Raw genomic sequence first — 27,544 nt, 5'->3', positions numbered from 1 at the left:
TAGTGACTGGCTAGGTTAGCCACTCATCTCCAAAAGGCCAGAAAAAGGGATAGATTTTTTGGCTACGATTTCAAAGGGCTTTAAGGGTTATAAGTATCTTTGTGAGTTTGGCACTGCTTTCTAATATTCTCTGGAGAATTATTTCACTGTCAGTTTTTTTAATACAGAAGCGGTTTGCTTTTCCTGGTTCCTAGGCGAGATATTTGGAGGTGGTGAAACCTGTTTACAGTTTAGAAATGCAGCATATAAAGGACCATACATTACTTGTGACCCCAATGCCATCCTAATAATTCAGTCTTCCTGCACTGCCCTAAACAGAGAGTCAGCAAAGCTGAACACCTCTGATTCTCTTGTTACAAGCCATGCAAATATGTCCAAATGAAAACTACTAGGCTGTGATTTTATAGTCCTGTTTTTTAGCAATAGCTTTCAATGTTACGAGAATTTCTGAGATTTGAAACATTGCGTCATGTTGTAGTTTTGCAATATTTAATGCTCAAATACCTTCAGTTTTAGCATGTGAGTCATCCTGTGAATTCAATGTACCTTACTTTACAAATTGACAGGATATTTGTATTGTCCCTTCTGTTGCCTATCTATCTCAGTGTTGTAATGCAGATACCTGCTATGCCTTTGTTTCATTAATTAATCTATGAATCTGCAGAAAGAGCTTGTCTCATTGATTTTTGGAAAGTGTTAGAATAAGTGGGCGAGAGAGTCATTGACCCTGGCACTAACAGGGTGCATTCAAGCTGCGCTAGGAAGAGACCTGCTGTGACCTAAACAAGATTAGCAAAATCTAAAAGGATCTTTTTCTCTAAATCAAATTGATTACCTTACTGAAAATCACAGGAGTACTCCCCACAATGTAGAACTTTGAGCAGAAAGCCTTTATGTAATATTTTACTTATGAATGTAATTTTGCAACTTAGTTCCTGCCATCGTAATAACTGTAATTAATAAAATGAAACATCTATCCAGAGCGGCAGGTGTCTCTCAAGCAAATTATAAAATTGCCTATAAAACATATTGTGAATGTCACCGCGGTGGGGAAATAGCTAATTTTAGGAACCTTATCTGAGCTGCAGATTTCCACACCGATTTTAGAGCACCGACTGATGCAGCTGCCTGGTTGCTAGGAATAGACACGGCACTTGTAGTGCAGATGAACTGACAGGGTACTGTGTAATTGTTTCTCACATTAGCATGAGGTACTGTTTTCACACTATCCTTCACCAGCTAGATGTGTTTAAGCATTGAGCTCTGGGAGGCATGCTGGAAATAGTCCTAGAAATGGCCTCTGACGTGTCCTGAAAACGATGATGTGAACTGTAAGCTTATGTCCTTATTTTTGAGCATTTCATCTAACAGGTAGTATTTTGATGCCTCGCCAAGATGCTTTCTGTCTAATTGCCTCCCCACATCCCTGCCGTTTATGTCTGTTTCAGGTATCACGTCTGGACGAAAGGGCACGCGCCAACAAATTTTGCCAAGTGGCGAACAGCCACCACTCCCTACCGCGTGGAGTGGGAAGCAGACTTTGAGCCATACGTCGTCGTGAGGAAGGACTGCCCGGAGTATGACAGGCGCTTTGTGGGATTTGGCTGGAACAAAGTAGCTCACATCATGGAACTGGATGCACAGGTGAGGAGATGACACACAAGTATCTCACCCAGAGCTCTGCAGTGTTACAACAAAATCTGTGTCCTGTAGGAAGGCGTCACCAGAGTGTTCATCTGGCCGTACTGAGCTCCTTAATGAGTGCCTCTTGAGTTGGGAACAGTCCATTTAATGCTTGTCAAGTATTAAATGAAGAACTGAGTCTGAGCTCATTTATTTGTCAGTTCTAAGAAATTCAGTGTTTTGCAGAGGCACAACCCCTGTAGTGCTCTCCTCCTGACTGAAGCATTGCAGCAGTTGTTGCCAATCCCAGCATTTATTAAGGAACATGTAGACCTAGCTGGACTTTTTCAGTTAAATAGAAGTTTGTGTGTTCCAAATGCTAATTTAGAATTCAAAAACTAGTCTTCAGTTGAATTCAAAGCAACCATCTTTAATTTCTGGCTAGGATTTACAGCACATTTCTGCAAAGCCTAGGTCTTTACATTTCCAAAGTCTGGGGCTGTGGTGCAGACTCTAAAGGATCCAGGTACTTGAGCCTTGGGCTACCTGCTTCTTCAATCTGTGACTTGGTATGAAGCTGCAGGGCAGAATTTATAATAATAAGGACGCAGAGAAAGCTCAGGAGTCCCAGACTGGCACCAGAGTTCTCAGAGTTGCCAAGGTCCCTGCTGCCAACCTAAATCTTAGAGGCTGGCAGTGACTGTGGCTCCATGGGAGCCCAGTGCTGCTGCTCTCTGAAATGGCAGGATTTGCATCACCCTGCTGTTCTTGGATGAGGAGCTACCCACTGTGCTAATCAGCAAGGTCTGGGTCATGGCATTTCTTTTTAGTTTGGGTTTGTTGTAGTTTTTTCCAGTTTGGTTTCAATCCCAGTGTTTGAACTAGTAGTATTTCATGCTAACCAAAAAAATGGGTTTTGGCAATCTTTATCCTGCTGTGATAGCTTCTGCTATGAATCTGGAATAGAGCAGATCCTTCTCTGCTCAAGTCTCACTTGTTTATCTGAATCAGAGCAGCTCAAGGCTTGGAGAAAGTTATTGAGAGATTGTGTCTCTGAGGTGTGGGCTATGTGTATTTGTGTGCAGGCGTGTGTGGGAAGGGTATTTTCTACTTCTGCTTACAAAACCACATGGTCACCTTGGGCTGGCAGCCACTTGCCCTCTGTTTGCCAAGGCTGTTCCAAACAAATTTGTACCTACTTACTTTAAGAAAAATTATTACAGACTAAAAAAAATTGTCCCTTATCTTAATGTTAATGATACTTTGTTCTGTTATAACACTGTAATTTTTCAGTACATTTTCCAAGCACTAATCAATTAACCATCAGTTGTGGAGAGTGCCAGGATAATGGATTTTTATTTGTTAATATGGGTAACAAGGCTTGTGTTCCCAGTGGCAGCTCTTATGTAGCATTCAGGATTTAACTCTTCTGTTCAGAGGTGTCTGCCCAGCACAGAGATTCACAAGTGGGAAATGGAAACATTTTCCAAAGTTCATCATAGCACAATTATTTTAAATGACCATTGGGTTGGAATTAACTCTGGGAAATTGTTCTTCTCACACTTCCGGCCTTGAATACAGTATCACATTCAAAAGAAGTTTCATTTTCCTCTGTAGCAACATGCGTATTGGCAAATTCTCCCACCAAACGAGCCTGGAGGAGACATGGGATGGCACAGCTAGTTCCCCTGTGGCATTCCTCGGCTTTGGGGTGCATAGATCAGGCTGCTGCCAGCTGCTTGGCTGGCTTCATTACCAGTAAGCAGAGCAGCTTCTCAGTTATTTCATTGCTCCTCACAACTGCAGTGTATGTTGAGAGGTCTGCTCCAGATCCCTTTCCAAGAGCCTGTGCTACTGCCATCCCTCAGAGCAGGATGTTATTCTGGGAGCATGCAGGTGTCCACTGAGCTGGATGCTGTACAAATGCACAGATAATGCCAGTCTCCAGCTAAAGAATTTGTAGTCTAGGAGATAGGGGCAGAGGTTCCTGCAAGTGCATTGTGGAATTGCATTTTATGGAAATGGTTTGCTCTGGCTCACCCCTGGAAAATGTATGGTTTATCCCAAGTCTGTACCCTCCCTGCAGTATCCTGTATCTGTAACCTGACTGGCTGGAGAATGTTACCGCGCCCCTTTGAACCTCTGTGATAAGAATGCTAAGGCAGAAGGCTCTGCCCCTCTTGCCCCTCTCCCCCTGGAGGCCTCCAGACGCTCCCCTTCCCTCTTCCCCCTTCCCTTCTTCCCCTCTCCCTCAGTGAATAAACCCTCAACTCATCAGCACCCCACCGCCGTCTGAGTCTCTTTGCCTGCCAACACGGGAACAACCACGACCCGAGGACCCCCCCAAAATATAAACTACAATTGTGCATTGCCTTCTCAACAGAGGCTTCCATGTAGTTGGGCGAGGTCATTAGGAAACCTTTCCCTACCTTTCCAGTGATTGTGCTACTAGACTGTGAGTGTCTCATTTTCCAAGAACAAAGCCCAGCATATTTGAAAGGGTGTTATTAGCAGTAGACTCACAGTTTTTTGAAAGGCTTTATGTGCCTGAAGACCGTTCAGAGGGATGGGAACAGTTTGCACTGCAGAGTGTGGACAGTCTCTGACTCACAGTATTACAGAGTTGAGATGCAAGCAGAGAACAAAGAAAAGGTTGTATGAGGGGGATGCATCTTCCTCTGCAGCTCCAGCCAGCAGTTTTAAGGTCCCTTAGAGTAATTTTCTATAGTTCATAGTTTATTAGCTCTCCTTACACCATGATGCCAGCCTTTGGTTTCATGTTTGGTTCCCTGTTAGTCCTAAGCATCTTCTAGCTAAATAAATTCTGCCTGTGAGCATCAGATTATTTTGCTCTTGCTACAGTCCCAAACAGAGCTCAGAGGACTCCATTCCTGTATATGATAACATTACAAATTGGCACAAATATTTACCAGTTTAGCACTGTCTGTCAGGGAACAGACATTCTCATAGGGAAGAAGAAACTGCATCTGCACTTAGCTGTCCAGTACATACAGATGAAACATTCAGGTTTATCAGCACAAATGTGTTTTTTCCCATAAATCTCTTTCCCTACTAAAATATTCAGAAGTACTCTGGTTCTTTGCTGCAGATATTCTTTGTCTCTGCACAGACTCCTAAATCTACAAGTGACTGGACATTACAAACTGGGGGAAGTTGTGCACCACTTCCTGTAAAGCCAGCATGTTCTGTGGCTGTTCCCTCCCTGGCCAGTTTCTTCTGTAGAGAGGGTTAATGAGCCAATCCAGCAACTAGAATAGTACATAGAAACTGTGTGAGAAAATAGGAAATTTGCCTTTGTTTCAAAGTTTTTTGTAATTTGCATCCAACATAACTCAGACTTCTTGAAATTCCAGATGAAAAAAGTGCTTAGGGTATTTCCGTTGGCTACAGAATAATGAGGTTCACATCCTTCACCCAGGTCCCTGCAGAAGATACCTGCTTGTTGCATATCCTACACTAGTGAACTTTCAGCTTCTCTAAGAATCAGGCTTTTTCAAGCTTTACTCTAGTCATCATATATTTACCTGTAAAAATTGAAAGACTCTAACAGAAATAATTGAGATTTAAATCAACCATCATTTTTTTAAACAAAAATTGTCAAAGAACTTGGTCAGATATAAAGAGAATAAGTGAAGTAGTTTTACAGGAGAAGGAGAGTTAGCAACAGTATCTCAAACTTCATGAAGGAGAACGTAATTTGAGTAAAAATGTCTCAAAGCATATGGAATTAGCAGGTTCATTTTCACAGATTGTCTGTAAATGATATCATATTCTCCCCTTATTTCAGGTTTATAAATAGTTTTGGACAGTTTTGTCTCTGTAAGTATCTTAGCATATAGGCAAAGCAACATATGCCATGCAGTTTTGCCTTTGTAAATGCAGCTTATTTTAACATCCCAAGCAAAATAAATGTTAGGGGCAAAGCCGTGTTTTTGCATGGACACTTGAGACTCATGCCATGTAGTCACAGCTTTGTTCTTGCAATCACACTACTGAAAAATCTGTGTGACAGACATGGCTTCAGGTGTGCCTTTTGTGCTATTTCCCCATTATTTGCTTTATATGGAGTAAAATGTTTTAAAATAGTTGGGGTTTCTTTACCATGACAGTGGTAAAACACTGGGGGAAATTATCTGGACAGGCCATGTGCAAGGTCAGGTGGGATGGGGCTCTGGCAACCTGATCTAGTTGAAGATCTTAGTTGAAGATCCCTGCTTATTGCAAGGAGGTTGGTCCAGACGGTATTTAAAGGTACCTTTCAACCCCCAAAATTCCATGATTTTACAAAAAGAGAAGGTAGATCTTTCAAAAAAAAAAACCAAGAAAAAGCCACTTAAAAAAAAAGGCAGCTTATTTGAGATCCCTGATGGCTTTTTGTTCCTGAGACACAAACTGCACCGTTACCCAGTGGAGCAGGTTTGACTGTGGGGGCGCAGGGGAGGTGCCTTGCGGGAGGGCGGCCGGGGTCACCCTCACAGCTGTGTCTTTGTCCCGCAGGAGTACGAGTTCACGGTGCTGCCCAACGCCTACATGATCCACATGCCGCACGCGCCCAGCTTCGACATCACCAAGTTCCGCTCCAACAAGCAATACCGCATCTGTCTCAAGACGCTCAAGGAGGAGTTCCAGCAGGACATGTCACGCCACTACGGCTTCGCGGCCCTCAAGTATCTCACGGCAGAGAACAACAGCTAGCACCGTGGAGCCCGCGCGTGGCCAGCAGGGACACTGAGGCAAGAGCCACTCAGCGTTTGGGGCTGCTCTTGAAACTTCAGACTGAGAAATACTTCCTGTTTTTATATCATACTTGGCAGTTCTAACAGTAGAAATTTGAAGTGACATGTCTTCGGACTGTGCTCGTTCATCCCTTCCCCAACTACCCCAGGCCTGTCGGCTTTAGCGTTTGTGAGGTGTCTGCGAGTGGGGCTGGCCGGGCGCCCTCCAAGCCACTGAAGTGAGGACTGGGCAGTGGCTGGGATTGTACTCCGCTGTCTTGACTGCAGAGCACAGACAGACCTTCAGAATATAGGATTTCATGTTGCTATTTAATAATTTGACATGCTTTTTATCTGTAAAGGAAGATCTTCGGGTCGCTGTCCTGTGAATTTCAAATCTGCACTATTCTAAAGGGGAACTTTCGCCTGTGAACTTTCACAGGGACCCTGTTAACATGGATGACCTTGTTAATGCAGGATGAGCCAAGGGTCTGAATTAGCCTTGAAAACACAGGGCACACTTACACGATACTGCACTTCTGGGAAGGTGTGTTACTGGTTCAGTTGTATACATGATGTTGGTTGGTCTTTTTTTATCAAATTAATTGTTTTATCAGGAAAATCCCCTATATCCCACCTTGCCTTTGCCCCAGTCCTAAATGCTGCTCCTTTCCCTGCCAAGGATATACCTCCCTTATGTTTCTTTGCCATCTTCAGTTTTGGTGGTCCAGTAAAGAAGATCAGTAGCTCTGCCAGAAAGTGAACAAAACTTGTCAGTTTACAGTCTGAGCAACTTTTCATCAGAGCAATTTGTTCATATGTGTCTCATAAGATAAAGGGCTCTAACCCTTTATCTTCTTTAGGCAAGAATTGGATTTTACCTATAAGGCACATTGTACCAAGGGAATACTGATTTGTAGGCTCATTTCAGTGCTGCCCATCTATGAAGGCACTGGGCCTTAGGCTTTAAGTGGACTTCTTTGCTGAACAGTGAATTTAAACTAGTAAAAAGGCAACTAGTAGCCTTGGTGCTCTCCTGCTGCCTGCTGCAAGGTCTCAGAACTACTTCGTTAAAGGAGTTTATAATTAAAAGGAGCAAACTGTTAGGAATAAACTCCCCATTGGACGGGGAGAAAAGAATGTGTTGGGAATCTGAGTGAGTGTTTACTTGAACATGGACTGGTCAAGTTCACAACATCGGTACACACAGGAATTTGCTGGGAGCGAACAGGAACCTAAAAAGCAAAATGCAGAAAACAAGACACTGGACTTTTTGCCATTTTCTTTATCTTCAGTATTAATGTTGTGTTTACATTGGAGGAAGAGATGAGGTGCACTACCCCTTGCAGGGCTATTTGTAATTTCTGTTGCAATGTTAATAGAGAAAGCAGAAACAACTCAGTGAGAAATGTGTCTGTCTCCCTGCCCCAAACCCCAAACACCCACATGTACCAATGCCACTGCCTGAGCTGGGAAATGGATCCACATTGTGTTCTGCTCACGTTTTCCCATTTTGTTTTTCAGCCACTGGACCTTCTACTTTCCTCCCCACGTCATCCCTCTAGAGCTTGGTTTTATTTCTAACCTGACATTTTGTGAGAGATTTCTGTTACGGTGGAAACCACGCAGTTAAACCAGACATTTAAACTACAAATATCAGTTCATCATTCTGTGTATATATAAGAAAAGCCAAAAAAGGCAATATCTTTGACAAGAAATAAAAAAGGGTGGGGGGCTGTGTGTAGTTTTCACTTTTTCCCCTGGGAGTGTTGGCTGCATAAGAATATATCACTGCATGATTTTCCAAAGAGCTCTTTTTTTTTGTTCTTAATGGCCTTATGTAAAGATTTACATAAAAAGCTGGAGAGAGCCGGGAAGAAGTGAAATAAGTGCTCAGTTCTGGCCAAGATATATTCTTTTAAAAACATCTAAGTCTTAACAAGCCACTGTGTTGATTGAGAATGAGAAGAACCCTGCAGCACAGAAACTTTGATTAACTGCTAGTGTGCAGAAAGATCCCAAAAGCTGACCTAAGAGAGGCTAACACTTGTTACACCTACATGAAATCTCCAGTCAGAGCTTCAGTCTGGCCACCATTATGTTCCATATGTATTAAAAATTTTCATTTCCAGATGTACATTTTTCCTTGGCTTAACAACGTTGCCTGAGGATGGACTGGATTGCCCTACAGCAACATAACCTGTACATTATTTGGCTGTACCATTATCAGCATTCTTCTCATTATTCTCTTCTCAGTGGTGAAGGATGAGGGAGCATGGAGGTAATAATTTGCCACTTGCCAGACTGTGCAGTGAGTCTTGGGATGTCCTGGATAGGCTTAGGTGTGCTGGCTGGTGTAACCAGCTCAGAGATTGGTAGTAGGTACAAAGAGTCCCTTTTTTAGTCCTTATAGACACTGTACTGACTTGTATCTGTCATGTCATGTTTGTCTCTGTGCTTCATAATTTGAGAGGTGTGAGTCTTGGGGGTTTTTAGCACATTTCGAACAATTTGCCTGATGGCAAGTTAGGATTACGTATTTGTCTGTATGTGCCAGGGCTCCTACAACACCGTGAAAAAATCCACCACCACCACCAACAAAAAAATCCCAACTCAATTATAACACTGTCTGGCTTCCAGTCCTCTGCTGTCGTATTTGCTAGTAACTTTGTTACTTAATTCTCAGTTTTCTCCTGAAATCTTCCAGAAATAGCAGATAAACCTGGTGACTTAATGCCTTTGATTTATGGATTTGTTCCACCGACTTCTCTCTTGAGTCTTCAATCTATGACCTCTCCTTATCTTTTATATTTGGAAAGTGTGAGTCTCTCATTTAGATACCACTCCAGCACCCTCTCAGTGAAGACTGATGCAAATAAATCATTTAGATTCTTGGCAATGGCCTTACTGTCTTCAATTGTTTCTTCTACTCGTTTGGTGTGGCCTGCCCATTATCTCCACTTTCTGCTTTTGGTGTACTGAGCAAATGTTCATTTTCAGTTTTAACTTCCTACTGTTTGCTCTTCAGATTCCCTCTTAGCTTCCTCCAGCTCCATCTTAACTATTACATACCTTCCTTTCAGCTTTACAGGGTTATTTCCATTCTCTGAAGGTTTCCTATTTGGCCTGAATAACTTCTGAAATTTCCCATTTAGTCATATCAACATTTCCTTGTCTTTGTCTTCCATTCATCCAAGGGGCACCATACTCCATGGCTGTCCATCAACCCTTTCTGTTTTAATCTGAGGATTTCAGTTTTTCTAGTCCTTTTACTTAGAGCCATTGATTCTCTAAAAACAAAAAGAGGGGTTTGTTTTTAAGTTTACCTTGAACATCACCCTACTAGGTTTCGAGGGTCTTTTCCTCTTTAACCTTTCTAAATGCTCACCTTTTCCTAATTAGGGGATCAGAAATAAAGTATTACAGAAACTGGGCTCTTATCTTGACACAATTTGTTCTGTGTTTCCCTTTTACCTCTCCACTACAAAACATTGATATTTAGGAGTCATTGCAAACTTTTCAACTCCCTAAGCTAGAACTGTGTATTTTCCAGCACCTTTTGACATTCCACCACTCTCAGACATAATTATTATTCCAAATAATAAGCTGCTGCCTGGTACCTAGTCCTCCTGTTTTTGTTTTCATGCTTCTCCCTGTGATGTAACAGGCTCTGCAAGTTCAAGTTTTGGGTGAAACACTTACTTGATACCTTATCATAACCTTCTGATATGTTTCCATGATTTTTCTCTGTTGTCACAGTAGATACATCTATATAGAGAGATCTATACACACACACATATATATACACACACCTTCAAAAGTTTGGCTGTAGTTTCCATCCTATCATTTTCTAGCTAAGGATCATCTACCTTTTGCCTATCTGGCAGACATAGAAAATGTCTGTTTATCCAGGATAGTTCTTAGAATCTATCAGCTTTTTTTTCCCAAGTCCTAGTTGTAGTAATTCCTTCCAGCCTTGCTAGTTTCCTATGTAAACAATCTGGTCCCACTTCATAATTTGCTAATATTTTTCTGTTTGTAATCACTATCTTGGGTGCCATGGCATAAAGGAATTAGCAGCTGTAGCTGCAGTTCCATCACCTTAGTTAGACTGAATATGACATATGCTCCTAAAGTACTGATTTTTTTTACCTGATTGGCTTCATGTGGTTTGTTGGTAAATCGTAAGCTGCGTTTTCCTTTTACTGCAACAAGAAGAGGCACTTTGTAGTGTTATTCACAGTACCTGTTGCAACAGAGTAAGGCCTGTGTTAGAGAGAAAAGTACAAAAACCTTGTCAGAATCATAGCTGCTGTTTCTCTCCATAGGAGAAAATAAGGCTCTAGCACAGCTGAACAGTTTTATAAATGCCCTGCACAAAGCACATTGCACATTATTTTCTAGTAGGTATAATCATACATCGTCCAATTAAATATGAAAAATACATTTTTAATGTTCTCATTTTTATGTGCAGTTCTACCCAGAAGATAATGCATTTCCTTCTCTGTCTTGCCAGTTTCCCCCATTACTCCAGCCTGCCTAATAGCCCATCTGTTTTCGACTGAGAAAGATTAATGGACAGAAGCACTGGGAGTCCTGACAAATCAGCAGAGATATTACTCTTAGGCATTGCTCAGGACATTCTTTCCTGCTCTGCCAGATACTCTATGGGTGTTCCTCAGGTTTCAGGGCAGCAGCAGAACACAGCAAGCTCAGCAAGTGGGGTGAGTGTCATTATTTATGAACTTCAACCGGGTCTAACACATTCAGTGGTGGGAGTGCTAGAAAGAGAATGTATCATTGTTAGCTCAAAACATATTTCAATATTAGGGAAAAAAAAGCAGCTAAGTCTCTGCAACTCCACTAGGTGAGACTAGAACAAATAAGTCGAACAAATAGCAGACAATGCCAGCCAATAATCAGGTGTTTCCACTGCAGTATTGAAAATGCAGAAGCATTGATAACTCAATGGAGTCATTTTTACAGTAGTAATTAATGATGTATATTTAGATGGTATGTTTACATCCAAACGCTTAGGTGTATTGGGGATTATTTGAAGATTGTTACTTTGTTTCACAATATAAATTTGCTTGGAAAAGCTGCTGGCTGTGCACAGCAAATTATTGCTCAGGAAATGCTTACAAACCTGGATTTAGAAAAATCTTGCTTTTGTAAGAGTTTGGTTTTATGAGGAGTTATACATTCCCAAAACAGAACACAAAGTCCTTGAGAATTTCAAAAGGAGTTGTGCATGTGTATGTGTCAGTTGGCTGGAACATTTTCCTCTTACCCTTACTTGGGATTTGGGGTTTGTTTAGCAAGTAGAATTATGATGTTGAGTTGAAAAAAAATAATCCGTGAATTAGAAAGCCAGCCAAATATTTATGTGGTCAGTCATACGAACATATTTGTTCAGACGTGTTAGTGGATACTCCAGTAGAAGTGTAAGGTCACTGAAAGTGTCAGGATGCAAACAATCTGAAGGCCGGGCTGAGAGTTTGGTATCTGTCCAGTCATTCTGTGTAGAATGTAGGAGAAGTGCTCATATGGTAAGAGCAGCTTCCTCACTCCCAGCAAATTACTATTTCTGTAGGGTTAAAATATCTTAAGCCTCTGCAACATGAAGTTGTGAAAGTCACTGCACAGGTAGCAAAGGCTGCATTTGAGAGCTCCGTGGTCCCTTGCCACAAGACGCACAATTTCATTCCAAAAGAAACGCTTCTGACCTGAGGGCAGTTCTCTGACCAGGGATTTCGACACCCCACCCCTACCAGATAGGTTGAAGAAGAGGTCCCCGAACACATTCGGCCAGGTAATTCAAGCCAAGCTTAGCCTATTTCTGAATATTATGGCAACATAATTGTGAGTTAATGGAAATGTGAATTTTCGGCGTTAACCATTATGTCACAAGGCTTGTGATAAGGCTGCAGATTCAATCATGTGGAAGTTAGCAGATCTGAAATTTCAACTTGCTGGTGGAGTTGGTGATTTGCTCATAAAACTTCTTTCTGTCCCCTCACACATATATAGTAGGACATAGGCTGTGCACAATTCTTCGTTCAGGTTTTTTTGAGAGAATTCTCTTTCTTTCTCTGCACAGAGTGCATGATATTTGGGTGAATGAAGCAGCTGGAGGTATGATTGTTCTTTTTACTTTTTCTTTCACTGAGGTTTTCACAGTGTGATAGCAGTCTTAATTTTGAGTAGAGACGGGGTTTTTTTCCCAAAGGATAGGTATGAACTGTGATTTAGGAAAATCAATTATCCCCCATGCTCGCAGTCTTTCAGAGCAGAACACTGCAGTTCTGTTCTACAGGCTTTTCTCATCTGGAGGGGATCCTATGAAGCTGATGGAAATCACACATTCAGAAGCCTTGTAGCACTCATCCCAGCCTGCAAATGCTAACAACTGAACTTGCAAGAGTGATGAATTCCAGCTCAGTCCAAGCATGTCCGCTGCATCACTGGGACCACTCTAAAGACTATCCACAGTCTGTCAGGTAAACAAAGAGAAATGGAGTAAATAATTGCAGGTGAGGGTATGATGGGTTGATTTTAGGTAGCCAGATTTCCAGAGGAATGAGGAAGACATAAGCATTTTGAAGTCCCTCAGAAGATCTGTTCATAGGATGTGTGGGCAGGACTAAGCCCATTCTGGATTTGTGGCATTTCTTAATGAACACTGGGCAATGTGGCCCACCTGCAGTAAATTCTGTGGATTGTAAAGTTCTTGAAAGCACTGAGATTGAACTATTCTCAGCCCAAAGATATTTAATTTTCTCCTATTCTTTGGATTCCCACACTGATCCTTTGGTTTTCATAAGAAAAAGGAAAAAAAAAAAAAAGAAAAAATATAATAGCAGCTTGATAACAGTAGGAGTATTGACTATCCAGCATTTCCTAAATTGTCAGCACAGAGGTCGATGGTTGGGGCAAAGCTAGGGTTAGTGAGGTTCATAAAATTTCTTCCTTTGATCTGCCTGTGGAACTCTTGTTCCAGCAGTGCTCTCCAGTGATGCTGTAAGGGGAGGAAGAGCTGTCCAATGCGGATTGATCAGTGAACTCTTCATCCAGTCAGACCTACCCACCAGCAGCAGGAAAGAAAGAGCACCACCACTTGTGACTGTGTTTAGGTGGCAGTAGTGAGTTCAGTATGAAATCTTATTCTGGTGATAGACTTTGCTGAGCTTTTCTTCATTTTAGATGTACACTTGCTGTGAGTGACAGAGGCCCCTTGGGGTGAGAAGGAGAAGGAGAAGATGGGACTGAACAGTTTGCTGGTCCAGATTGAGAACAAGAGATGTGTGTATTTTCCCTTGACACCTTGCCCAGTGTTTACTAGTTATATTAGCATCAATTAATGCAGCTGACCTGAGATAGTGTTCAGGCCAGGCAAGAAGCTTCTGCTGTGTTGATAAGAGAATAGACAGATAAGCAAAATTACGTTTTCTATCCATAACATCAATGAATATTTCCATACGGGTTCAAATGGCTCACAGAGAGTTAGTTTGTATCTTGTATTTTTCATTGTTAAGGCTTATTCAAATAACAGAAATGGCAATTAAAAAAAAAAAAAAGCTATTGAGTGCTGTAAGGACCCACAAGGATTAACATTCAGAGATAGTCATCAGTATAAAATATCCACCAAGTTAACCTGCCAGATTTTGTCATAAATGCAAAGAATACAGGCAATATCATCATTTTCCTGTTTACACTTCACAGAGTGAAACAAAGTCATGTACTAAAAACGACTCTCTGAATCAGATCACCCAAGACACAAATATTTGCTAAATTTTATTGCTTTCATTTCCATTTTCATAAGTGAAATTAAAAGTTTGCAAAATACTTCTTTTTTTCATGTTGTTCAATTTAGATATTTATATTCACAGTTGAACATGAGCCAGCAGTGCCCTGGCAGCCAGGAGGGTGAACCCTGCCCTGGGGGGTATCAGGCACAGCATCACCAGCCGGGCAAGGGAGGGGACTGTACCCTCTGCTCTGAGCTGGGGCAGCCTCACCTCCAGTGCTGGCGGCAGTTTTGGATGCCACAGTGTAATAAGGATCTAAAGCTCTTAGAGACCATCCAGAAAGATGCTGAAGGGTTTAGAGAGGAAGCCATGGGAGGCGTGTCTGACATCATTTGGCTTTTTCAGCCTGGAGAAAAAGGAACTTGGAAGGAGACCTCAATGCAATCTGCAGCTTGTTCATGAGGGGAAGAGGAGGGGCAGACATTGATCTCTCTGTGACCAGTGACAGAACCCAGGGAATGGCCTGGCTTGTGTCAGGGGAAGTTTAGGTTGGATATCAGGGAGTGGTTGGGCACTGGAACAGGCTCTCCAGGGAAGTGTCACAGCACTGAGCTTGACAAAGTTCAAGAAGCATTTGGACAATATTGTCGGGCACGTGGTGTGACTCTTGGGGATGGTCCTGTGCAGGGCCAGGAGGTGGACTCTATGATCCTTGTGGGTTCTTCCCAACTCAGGATATTCTGTGATTCTATGTATTTGAATATGTTGCAGCCTTCTTCTGCATCTGTCAGAATGAAAACATAGCATTGTCTGTGGAGAAGAAAAGAACTGAGGGGTCATTGAGTTGTCCTCCATGTTAGTGCAGGGAAAGTGTTTCCTGTAGCCTGAGGGATTTTTTTATTAGTTTGTGCTATCAAAAGTTTTATTTCTACCTTAGCAGTGTCTCTTCCAGTAAATGTGAAAGTCTTCTGGCTAATATCAGACCACTGCATGAGTTCATTACTGGAGCAATGTTTCTCACACAGCACCTGAGCCTCCACACAAATTTATTCTGCAGGGTTTTTTTTTTTTTTTCAATTTTAATCTTCAAACTACACCTGATAAAAAATCATCATTTTGAAGCTGTAAAAATGGGCGCAATATGTTTTGGTTTATTTTTAACTTACTCATTTTGTTCAAACTTTTCTGTCTACTACATCCATAGACTTTCCAGGAAAATACTGTTTTGAGAGGAAGAGAGTAATTATAAATAGTCCTGTGGGGTTGGAATCAGCAGCACTGTGAGGGTTAGTAATCTGCTCAAGCCAGGAATATTAGCACAGGTTTCTAATATTTACAAATTTCCCTCTATTTCTGTAGCGTTCAATTTCAGGATCCTTCTTCAGCCAGCCCATTCTTGTGTTTTCCACTTTTTCTCAATGTTCCCATCTGCTGCAGCCCTAAATCCATGTTTGTATCCACCTTAGGCTGGTAAAGACAATATAAACAACTTCCACAGTGCTGAGATCTGGTTATAACTATTACATAGAGAAAACACACTCTCCATTGATGGCTCCCTTAGACTATCAAGAACATGTTAAATTTTTAAAAAATAAAGGGTAGGCAAGGCAGAGGCGAGGCAGAGGCGAGGCGAGAGGCGAGGAGAGAGGCGAGGCAGAGGGAGAGGGAGAGGGAGAGGGAGAGGGAGAGGGAGAGGGAGAGGGAGAGGGAGAGGGAGAGGGAGAGGGAGAGGGAGAGGGAGAGGGAGAGGGAGAGGGAGAGGGAGAGGGAGAGGAGAGGAGAGAGAGGAGAGGAGGTTGGAAGAAACATCTACGATCATGTCCAATCATAAACCTGACATTGCCAAGTCACTAAGTCCACTAAGCCATGTCCCTAAAAGCCACATCTACTCATCTTTTGAATACCTCCAGGGATGGTGACACTTCCCTGGGCAGCCCTTTTGTGGTGATTGACATCCCTTTCAGTCCCCTTCATTTCCTTTGAGAGTCAATGGAGTGAGCAGGATTTCAGAAGAGGGCGTTTCAGTTCACTTCAGCACCACATCACGCTTGCTCTGTGAGTAGCAGAAAAGGTTACAGTGCTGGTGGTGAGCATCAGTTTTAGAGCAGCCTCCTACTCATAAGATTGCAGGTGTCAAAATCCCCTGGAAACTAAGGAGTAGTTGCTACAAGGCCTTATACTCAATATTAGCTCACAAACTTGAGAAGAACAATCCCTATGACAGAAAAGGTGTGAGTGGATCAGCCACGGGAGGGGGTTGATCTGTGGATTCCAGAGACTGTGTGCATGTTGTGACAGACGGCTTTTGCTAACAGCCAGGAAAGCACCCATTTTCAGCCCAAAACCGTGGGCTTCATAATAGTGGTTAAAATATTGCCCCCAGCGTTGGTGGTTGGGTTATGCAAGGTTTGTTGAAGTGTGTCAGCCAGGACAGTCTAACAGTGCGGGTAAGAAACTGTGAGAAAGAGGTAAAAAAACCCCAACAATGGCTTTTCACGTGTGTTTCTTCTGAAACTCAAACCTCATTTTTTTCTCTCATGGCCAAGGTGATTCTACATTCTCCAGGGGCAAACTGGAATGCCATGACCTTTAGGGTGAGCTATGCATGAAACAAGGCTTGTCATTTTCTTGCAAGGCTTGTGGCACTGAAGGTTTTGGCTCTCCAACTCAGCACGTTGAATTTCCCAGTATATTACCTGACTGGTTGTCCTTCTGCTTCAACTCTTCTCTCCCCAACTTGGGCAAAGATTTTTAAGTAATGTTTCAGGAAAGAAAAGAAAAATGTATCTTCTTTCCTTGTGCTGCCCCATCTCCCAAGCACCTCCCCCTCCAGACTGAGGCAATTTGCATTTAACACAAACCACTTAATTTACACATATACTTCAGTCCATGTGTAAGTTTTCTAGGCAACAATTTTATCAGGGAAAGTGCTGTTTAGATTGTGTGTGCAAAGTAAATGGCTTGTAAATATTTAAAAAAAAAAGAGGTTAATTTTCAGTTGTGCAATAAAATTGTGAAATAATCCTCTCAATTCCTTTCCAGCGTCTGACTTGACACATGCTGATTTTTAGAGCATACTGTTATTTCTTCAGATGGGAACAAAAAGAGAGAGGTCATGAGCTGTTTTGCTTTCAACTTTAAGCTTTCTTATTACTTTTTAATTTTTGCATTGTCATTCCCTTTAATCTGGTTTATTCCTTCAACCCAGGTTCAATCAGACACATTAGTACAAGGCTGTTCCCACTGAAGAGAGGTGAGTCATCATCTGCTCAGAGTTAATCATGTTTATCTGCTTTATTTGACCTTGACCTTTTTCCTGCTGTTGCCTCTCTGTAACCAAAGACAAAACTTTGGCAGATGGGGGCAGTTTATTCAGTTCCTGGGTAAGTATGACAAGAAGCAGATGGATCCTCTGCAATGGATGACAGCTCTCCACCACCATGGCAGCAAATCCATCTAAAAGGTTAGTATGGCAAAGGCTTTATGCGCTGTGTGGCAGCATGGATTTAACATTATATAGGAGTCCTTCTCTTGATAATAGAAAAAATCTAACCGAAACCCAGGAGACTTTTCTGTTACTTAACCCTTGCTGATGGGTTTTTCAGGTGCTCAGAGCTGCAACTGCCCCTCCCCTAATGTAACTTACAGCTAATGTATCCTTAAGCACTGATAAGCAGAACCATGAGGCTACAGCTACTCTCCCTTCCTGCTTCCTTTCTACTTGGTGGCCTACAGCCTCTCTGCAGAACTTCATTATCAAGAAAGGAGATGGGGCTAAGAATGGGGAGAAAGGTCAGCTGCATAATTCTTTGTGGTTTTGGTCTTCTTTTAAACTGTGTTGCGGAATAAGGACTTTACGAGTAGAAATTGTAAAGCAGGTATTTTTATTCCAGCTGGGATGTATGGGGGATTTTCCACCATACATGTGTACCTGGTCAGGACGAGGTCCAGGATTAAATACACATTGATCCCACAAACCCCCACCTCCCCACCCGCCCTTTCCCCGCCTTCCCTCGCTTTGTACTCTTATTAGCTGCCACACTCCTAGTGGTTGTGAGCTGGGGTCTTGGGAGGAAGGCTGACGTCCTCCTCAGGTGTCTGCTGGTTGGCCTTCACTTCTGGGCAGGCGCAGAGGAAGTTTGGCTATTTCTCAGGTCACTTTGTTCTTGCCAAAGATTAGGAGCCTGATTTTGCTGGATTCAAGCCATAGCTTTCTGCTTTATTGATTTCTCACAATACCTAAGTCTTGCTTTACTGAATTTTCACAATATACATTGTAGTTTATATTTTGGGGGGCTCCCGGGGGGGGTCCCCCAGGAGACCCCCGGGTCCTAGGGTTGTGGTTGTTCCTGTGCTGTCAGGCAAAGAGACTTCAGGCGACTGCTGAGGTGCTGATGGGATGAGGGTTTATTCAGAGTCTCCCTCCAGGCAGGGAGCATGGTCCTGCGGGAGTGGGGGAAGGGAAGGGGAGAGGGGGAAGGGGGGAAAGGGAAGGGGAGCGTCTGGAGGCCTCCAGGGGGAAGAGGGGCAAAGAGGCAGAGCCTTCTTGTGTTAGCACTCTTAACACAGAGGTTCAAAGGGGCGTGGTAACATTCTCCAGCCAATGAGGTTACAGATAGAGGATACTGCAGGGAGGGTACAGACATGGAATAAACCATACATTTTCCAGGGGTGAACAAGAGCAAACCATTTCCATAAAATGCAATCCCACAATTCACCCTTTTTTTCTTTAAAATGTGAGAAGAGAAATATGACATATGACAACAATTTAAAAATGAAATAGTAATTACACAGTTTTGCAGCATGAAACCAAATACAATTGCAGTAAGGATTATGTTATACTGTGAACAGTTTAACTGACTTTGTAATTGCAGTAAACCGGTTATGCGGGTTTATATTGCAAGATTTGAAACAAATTAACAAATTTGTTTGAGCCTTTCCAGCGTGACTGGCCTAATAGTGTCTAGCCTTTTCCAACTGGCTTTTCAGATCACCACAGCCCCCAGCTTAGGCTGAGGCGCTGACCTCTGCTCCCACTCTAGGGACAGGAAAACACGTGGAGTTCCCCGGGCTCCACACACGGCCTCAGATTCTCCAGGTGGCCTGCTGCAGTTCCCCCATTGGGGCCGGGCAGGGGCAGTGAGGAATTTAAATCAACTCAAGCTGCCACTGATCTGTCACGGGATCCTGTAAGGCCTGAACAGCAAGTCACCGACACTCACGGATCTGAGCCAAATCACTCCTTTCACTTTCTAACTGGTTCAACCAAAAGGACCTACACTCTGCATGCAATTGTTTACATTCGTCCATATGTACCCATTGGGGATTTTTTTCGTCTATATTTGCACCAAAAGTGTCAGAGACCTAACAAAAGACCCCCAGTTTTAGGTCATCAAAAGAAAAACAAAAGAAAAAAACTACAAAAACCGTCAAATACTTTCTCAGACACCATATCAGGTTATCAGTCACCCTCAGAACTAACTGAGGAAAGCATAAACCCAAAAGCATTACTGATTCAATAGTCTACCACTGAATCACGCCTTACAAGAAGACAATTCAAAATCTGCTTCCCTTGGATCTACCCTTGTGACCTGAAAAAGCCTCTGCTTTCTAAATCAGAAAACAGGGGAATCTGCAATATGAACACACACAAAACTAGAAAGGCATAATTATAAAACTACGTCATGGGGAAAGTAGAATTAACAATTATACAAGGCTGTAAAACTGGTATTACAAATTCACTTTAGCTTTGGGGTTTGGTTTCTTTTTGCTGCTGTCCAGGGGTTTTGGCTGCTCGGGCTCGATCGACGATGTGCAGGACTCTTTTCGCCGCTGCTGCCAGGCGGGGGGAGGGGGGCCTGTTCTCTGCGTGGCTTCTCTAGGTGCTGGGGCCTGCACGCATGCTGCGGCAGGGCCGGGGCCACGTGTCTGCTCGCGCCGGGACTGCCCTGCGCTGCGGCAGGGCTGCGCCGGGCCGGGGCCGCTCCGCCGCCGGGGCCGCGCTGGAGCCCCGCCACGCCAGCACCCGGGCCCACGCTGGTCTTGGTGGGCCGGCCCCGCGCCGTGGGCTGCGCTGCAGCAGCGGTCCCGCCACGCCAGGGCTCACGCCGGAGCCTCGCCGCGGCAGAGCCGCGCCGCCCACGCCGCGCCGCCCAGCGGGGCTGCACAGCGCCGAGGCGGGCCGGGGCCTCAAGGGGCTGGGACTCAGGCCCGCGCCGGGCTGGTCGGCGGTGGTGGGAAACGAGGTCTCTGCGCAGTGGGGGAGGGGCCGCCCCAGGTCGCGGTGGCCCAGAACGGCCGCTCCACTGGAGACGGCACCAAATTGGTGTTACCATGGTCCATCCTTGTCTCAGGGTCGTTGGTGCTGTTGCCCGACGTTGGTGCGCATTTGTTGTTGTTTAAATTTTTGTGGGATCCCTGGGGAGTGGCCCCCGGAGACCCCCGGGGTCCTAAGGTCGTGGGTGTTCCCGTGCTGGCAGGCAAAGAGACTTCAGGTGACTGCTGAGGTGCTGATGGGATGAGGGTTTATTCAGCGTCTCCCTCCAGGCAGGGAGCATGGTCCTGTGGGAGTGGGGGAAGGGAAGGGGAGAGGGGGAAGGGAAGGGGAGAGGGGGAAGGGGGGAAAGGGAAGGGGAGGGTCTATAGGCCTCCAGGGGGAAGAGGGGCAAAGAGGCAGAGCCTTCTTGTGTTAGCACTCTTAACACAGAGGTTCAAAGGGGCGCGGTAACATTCTCCAGGCAATGAGGTTACAGATACAGGATACTGCAGGGAGGGTACAGACATGGAATAAACCATACATTTTCTAGGGGTGAACAAGAGCAAACCATTTCCATAAAATGCAATTCCACAATACATCTTATCTTATTAGTTTTTACCTAGCAAGTAAGTTCCTACGTGCGCTGCTACCAGTTCTTTCTGCGTAACAAGTAATGCGGTTACAAGTTGTTCTTTTGCAAAAATCATTACACAAACCGTATATATTTGTTTCTCCTTCACCTGCCTAAGCCTGTTCTATGCTTCTAAAATTCTGAATTTTTGTAGCCATATATGTTCCCCATTTCATAAACCAGAATTTAAAGTAGATTCAACTATAAAAGTGTGTTTTCTGGGGATGACAACATAGAACTTGCATTCATAGTGACATCATAAAAATTGGATGTCCCTGGATGTAGGATATGGAACCTCTCTCAAAGATTGGATAGAATGTGATGAAAAATGAGTGTAAGTAGGGAAGCTAGCTGGATTTTTGGGGTGTTTTTGGACAATTGCAGAATGAAATAGATTTTTCTTTGGTAGTACGTGAATAGGCTGGAAGTCCAACAGGAGTTAGAAAAAGAATGCTTTGGATTCATTATCAGAAATATAAATCCTTGGAAAAGCATATATACATATAGGTGGGTGGGAAAAGAATTCACAGGAAAGGAAGATGAAGGACTGGAAATGTACAAGTGGGAGTTTTACAGGCTGAACTCCGCAATCATTGCAGAGAAAAAGAAAACCTGCAGGTGTAACTCCCTTAAATTCCCTGACTTTGCAGCAAGGCAAAGCTGGCTTGCACTGGGAAATGAATGATTGAGCAGGTGCAGGAAGTGAATGGCATTAACTGTGTAAATAGCAGCCACTTTTCAATAATCAGGCTCCCAGAAGGGATCCTCTGCCTATGCCATTTTCATATTACCCTCAACCCTTCCAATCCACCCACCTCTGACAAATCAGAAATAAAGAACAGCACTTCCCTGAGGATTTGTGTTAAATATTAATACTCCAGGACAGGTGCAGTAGGGCAGATTACCATGTGTTTAGCCTGGGCTCAAAAGTTACATGTCATCAGAAGGGGAAAGTTGAGCTCCCAGAACTGAAGTAGGGATGGGGCATTCCATGCCAACTCTTCTCCAGGCTCCCTCTCTCTGTGGGATTTCTGGTGTTCTTTGTGTAACTACATCCCTCTTAAAGCTATTTTAAAAGAGGAGTTAGCTGGTGACTGGGGGGGACAGACAGATGTGAGATGTCTGTGTGCTTGCTGCCTTGGGGTGTGTTGTGCTGCTCAAGAGCCAGGTGTGAGGCTGGAGATGTTGGTGAGCATTCTGCCATACATTTAGCCATTAAACTGGTGTGAAAGAGGGTTATGTATCTCCCTAATTTGCCACTTGAGTTTCCATCTCAGGTTTCTGCAGACCAAATCTGATTATAGTTCCTTTATTTTCCTGCCACACAAGAGCATGATTTCCCTCCTTTCTCCCCCTGCCCAAATTTCTACCTCAAGAATAATGTGCATGATGGTGGTATGAGTCACATGCACTACATTGACCTTTATTGACACGATGCCAGAGAAATCCAGCTAGCCCCCTCCCGGACTGTGCTGAGAGTGGCTGCTCCGGGCCAGACTGGGCTCGGGTGGCAGTAGAGCAGGGCTGTGATTGTGGCAGCCGCAGGGCTGCTCTCCACAGCATCAGTTGTGAAGCGCCAAGGATCAGAGTAAAGATCAGGGAGGGATCTTTTTGTTTGATTCTCAAGGAGCTTTATTCCCAGAGAGCATCAGTGCAGAGAACAAAGCAACGCACAGACTTTTAAAAGGGGGGTGGGGGTACAAGGGATGGGTGCGGTGCAGGCAGCCAGTGGGGGTACAAAGGGGGTGAATACAACTTAACTCAGCCTATGGTGCATTGAATAATAGGGGAATTCCAGGGAGGAGTTTAGGCAAGGAGTTGGGACAGCAGGATTGACAGGGAGCCTTCTAGAACAAGGGGTAGGGTCAGGGTGAGGTTGACAACCTGGAAGGTGGAGTAAAGGGCAGATCTAGGGAGTGATGGACAACTGGTAAGGAAGGAGATAACCTGGGCAATATCAAACATATCAAGGGGGAAACAGGGGTGATCCACTAGAAAATAACTTAAGAAAAACATACCACCACACTGTATGGTAAGATACCCAGTGCCTGTGAGAAAAATGAAAATCAAAGTCTCGTTCACATGTCAAAATGGGGATGTCATAACCCAGATGCTGAGACATCCTGAAAACATTGAGCCTTGGTAATTTTGTGTTTGAGCATAAATAAAAGCATAGCTCATTCACAGCAAAGCCAAAAAGGGGGTGTCAGTTGTACAAACCCAAATACTGCCTGTGGTGAAACCACAGGTATCAGCTAGTCACTGAATAGCCTTTGTATACCAGGAGAGAAACAGCATTTTGCTGACATTCACCCCTGAGTCTGGCTCCAGAGCTGGCAATTTCAGGTGGTAAATGGCAACAACCCCTCTGAGTTCTTGTTCCAGGCTTTTGCTGATACAGCACCTTTAGTTATGCTGGTTTCTGATTTTGAAGGTTAATTTTGCAATTATAACTGCTGTACACATTTTGCTAAACAAAAGCCACTGTTTTGAAGTGGCCACCAGAGAGAAGATTGAACAACTCTAATGGGTTCAATTCATCCTCTGCTTCAAGGCATAACAACATTTCTTAGAAGCAATTGTTCCTCTTTCCTGAACTGCATAGGCAAGTGTGAGAATCCATATACAGTTGCCTTTCCTTTATGGTGCCCTTGGATTTTTCTTGCACTGGAGGACTCCCACATATTTCTTGCTGAGAAGAGCTCTTCCGTGTTCTTTTCAGGGAGCAGAACACCTGTTAAGACCCTGTTAGTCTCATCACTGCTCCTAGAGAGACCCAAGTCCTTGTCCTTTCTTCATCTGATTACTATTTCTTGTTTCTGGAGGAGCACATGTGCATACCCACACATCTTGTTACCTTCTCAGTTTGGGCAATGTTTGCAACAAATGGGAAACCTTTACTTAGGTTTGTGGTGAAGAAGTTGGGAGATCTGTACTACTGCTAAATCTTACTAATGTGCTGGTTTGTAGTAATCCAGAGGAGTTTGTCAAGTCGGGTTTGTCCATCAGAATTGCCGGGACAAACCATAGGAGAATCTTAAAGGAACAAAGCAACATCCAGACACTCACAGGCAAACCACTGAATCAGACTGCAGGCTCATTGTAGGTATATGTCAGTCCTCAAAGGATCAGCTAAAGGGAACATAGCTGGGACGCTCCCCTAACACAAATCAGTCAGCTCAGTTCCAAAATAACAGTCATAATAGTGTATAAGCATCACACTCTGAGGGCTGCCACACGGCTTCATCAAACAGCAGAGACAGCTTTGAAGGACCAGAAATGCCACTTTGTAATGTTAGCATTTATTTATTCATCTATTAAGAAAGTTTTTGAACCTAACACTACCTATTCTCAAGCCTTTAGTAACATTCTTCCTTGGAGCTCATTTCTTGTTTTAGTGGTGCTATCTTCATCCTTTCTTCACTTCCCTTTGTATTTTCCCATTATGCAGTGGCTCTTTGGGTGATGAGACTGTGTGCTCTCATGGGTAAGCTGCAAGCCTGCAAACCACATGACATTTTAAGCTGGGGACAACTGCCATGGCAAATTCCTCTTTGCTCTGTGTGCTACTGCACTCACAGAGGTGATTTTTGCACAATGTCCCTCTGAGGTGCTGCAGGCTGGCAGAGTGTGGGAAACCTTGGCTTATTTCAGTGAGGCTCCATGGTTTCCTTGGGATGACTAGCAAGAGAGAGAGCAGAGGCACAAACCTGTGTATTCCCATACAGTGAATGCATTAACACAGCAGCATCATGCTTTGTTCTCCAACACAGCTGGGGGCTTTGGTACCATATATTGAAGCAATTCATGGATCAGAATATCCTTCTTTGTCTGGGAATTGCCTTGCTGTAGGAATGTCTGCCTATGTGGGGTCTGGCTTAATTTCATTGTATCCCCCCTGCAGTGAGAGCAAATTTTTGAGAAACAGTCCACCTGTTCTGTTCATTGCAGCTGAGCATGAGGCATTGGGCCTTAACTTCAAACATCCTTTGAAATAACAAGATGCTTAATTTTCATCTGGAGCCTTTAAATGTCCTTCTGCTGCAGTGCTACAGCTACTCCCCTCAGCTACAACACAACACAGCAGAGACCCAGCAGTTTATCTGCCCTTTCTCAGCATACTGAGGAGCAGTCACAGCCCTGACCTTGAGCTGGGTGACTGCTTTCTTGACATCTCTGGCTGTCAGGAAAGGCAGGAGCTGGAGGTCCCTTTCAGCTCAGTGTCTCAAGATTTGTGGTTATTTATCACAGCTGAATCTTTGCAAAATGTCTGTATCATGAGAAACAGATTTAAATTGGATGGTTCATTGATTTGATTAGGAAAAGTGATTAGTATGGCAGTGAAACCATATTAGTCAAAGATTTTTAAACCAGCTGTTCTGTGGAAAAAATCAAATAGGATTCTACTGCAGATTCCAGCAGTCAGTGCAGTTTGCTTTACAAGCTGTTGCAAAGCTGAAGGCACAGGAACTGGAGCATTTGGTTATTGACAGGGAAAATATTTCAGCCTGTGTCACATCTCTGCTTGACTTTGACTAGAAGAGAGAGGTGCAGGGCTGTATATGTTCATGTGTTGTGACAAGAGGAGAAATGCACAACTGGGTCTCTCCTTTTGGGGAAGAGATGCCATGCCAAATTTTCCAAGAAGCAGTGGTCTGCTGACTGCCAGGATGGAGGTATTGTGGAGGGGGACTTTTGTAGGTGCTTTCATTCCTGTACCTATCCCACCTGCAGGGTTCAGGAGATGCGATCAAGATGAGAAGCAAATGCCGAAACCCTATGCTAACAGCTGTAATATTTGGTGTTCTCTGAACATTCATTCTTTGTATAGAGTCCTTGATGCAGGAAAGAGGGCTTAGCCCATTCTAGAGCTGAGTTATCAGAAGCAAGTTGAGGTTGTGGCTTGTAAATGTCTCAGTAACTGGAAAAGAAGTCTAACTAGATGTGCCTCATTTATACTAAAAATTCATATTTGACATGGATGAATTGTTCCTAAATGTTATCTCCAGACTGTTCTACATTCTAGAAAAAGCAATCATTGTAAATGGGTTACTGACTTTCTTTAGCCTGGTTGCTTTCTCTTCAATATCCAGAAAAGATTGGTGAGAAAGGTGAGGAAATGGGAGGAAGGAAATGCGTAAGGGGCTTGTCCAGCATCCTCACCAAACACCTGAGGGTATGAAGTCCCTGTTCCTGTGGGCCAGCCTCTGCTGAGAAGTTGGTGCCGTGAAGTGGTTAATGGGTTGTACTTCACCTGGAGGCCAGAGACACGTGGAGTAGTGCAGGGGTCTTTCCTCACACTATCCCAAGAGCTTTATCAGTGACTTGGAGGAGGTGACAAGGTGCATATTCATCCTAATTTCAGCCCCCTTGTGTCTAGAAGAAGCTTATAGAGGAGCCAAGCTCTTCCCAGTAGTGCATAACCTCTGTCAAGGCTATGCAAACTGTGAGGGTGGTGAGGCACTGGAACAGGCTGCACAGAGAAGCTGTGGATGCTTCATCACTGGAAGTGTTCAAGGCCAGTATGGATGGGGCTTTAAACAATCTGATCTAGGGGAAGATCAGTCCCAAACCATGGCAGGGTGATTTGAACTAGATCTAAACACCTTTTAAGCTCCTTTCCAACCTGAACAGTTACTTGATTCATTTAAACTCATCCAACCCATAGAAAAGTTCCTGCAGCTCTCACCCATCACTGCCCTGCTCTGTCCAAGCACCTGCCTGAATTACTTCTCTGTTGGCACCTCAGTCCCAACTCCAGTCCAGCAAGCCCAGGCACTCCCCTGCTCTTTCAAGTGCTCTCCCTGCACACCAGCTCTCCTGCCCTTGTCTCTCTTAGTTGTGCTCTGTTCCTATCACTACATAAAGCAGTCCATATTGCCATGACCTGAAGCTTCTGGTCATACACAGGCAATGTTTTATTATGTTATACCTGAGAACCCTTGCAAGAGTACAAAACTTGACTGCTTTACTTTGGGGACAACTGACAGGAGAGGCAATAGCCTGAAACAACGAGCATGGCTGTAGCTCCCAGGTGGGTGAGTTAACACCCACCTCTGTTCTGTGCCGTGTTAGCTGGGGCTGCAGTTCTGCTTGGCATCATTCTGGAAGGCATTAAGGATGTCAAGCTGCACAGTCCAGTGTCAAGGGCTCAACCAGGCATACTTTAAAGTACAGAGAAATCATGCAGCACAAAAGTGATTACCATTTACCTGCCTCACAGCTGAAAGGCAGCGGATAACAGCTCAGACCATTGTGCATAGCAAGTAATTCAGGAAAGCCAATTGCACAGCTGTGAGGCTGATGGAAAATAAAAAGATTTCATATTGAATGGGCCAGACACACTCTTCCAGGTACCTGTTTCCCCATGCCATAGCACACAGAGCTGCTCAGGGCTGCATCAGTAAAAGAGCAAGCACAACCACTGCTAGAGTGTCACAGGTCTGCAAAGGGGAAGTATCCTATTTAATTCACAGTTTTCAGACAGTGTTGGGACACTGGCTGACAGAGTCACCCTGTTTGCTTTTGGAGTAGTACATACTTGGGCTGG

General features: G+C 43.9%; 2 protein-coding genes across 3 annotated transcripts in view; both read left to right on the top strand.

Annotated features, from left to right (window-relative positions):
• Nucleotides 1-9,258, top strand: part of LARGE1 (LARGE xylosyl- and glucuronyltransferase 1) — a 272,408-nt gene extending 263,150 nt beyond the window's left edge. For both annotated transcript variants that reach the window (XM_063395775.1, XM_063395774.1), the window contains 2 exons: nt 1,449-1,644; nt 6,142-9,258. In XM_063395775.1, the coding sequence (XP_063251845.1) occupies nt 1,449-1,644; nt 6,142-6,339 (394 nt within the window). In that variant the 3' untranslated portion in view covers nt 6,340-9,258. The remainder of the gene's footprint in view (nt 1-1,448; nt 1,645-6,141) is intronic.
• An 8,212-nt stretch (nt 9,259-17,470) lies between these two features.
• Nucleotides 17,471-27,544, top strand: part of SYN3 (synapsin III) — a 246,575-nt gene continuing 236,501 nt past the window's right edge. The window contains exon 1 of the mRNA XM_063395769.1: nt 17,471-17,570. The gene's annotated coding sequence lies outside the window, so the exon portion shown is untranslated. The remainder of the gene's footprint in view (nt 17,571-27,544) is intronic.

This window comes from Prinia subflava, chromosome 4, assembly GCF_021018805.1.
Source record: "Prinia subflava isolate CZ2003 ecotype Zambia chromosome 4, Cam_Psub_1.2, whole genome shotgun sequence".
Classification (NCBI taxonomy): domain Eukaryota; kingdom Metazoa; phylum Chordata; class Aves; order Passeriformes; family Cisticolidae; genus Prinia; species Prinia subflava.
The sequence above is the reverse complement of the archived record's forward strand: the minus strand, read 5'-3'. Positions and strand labels throughout refer to the sequence as shown.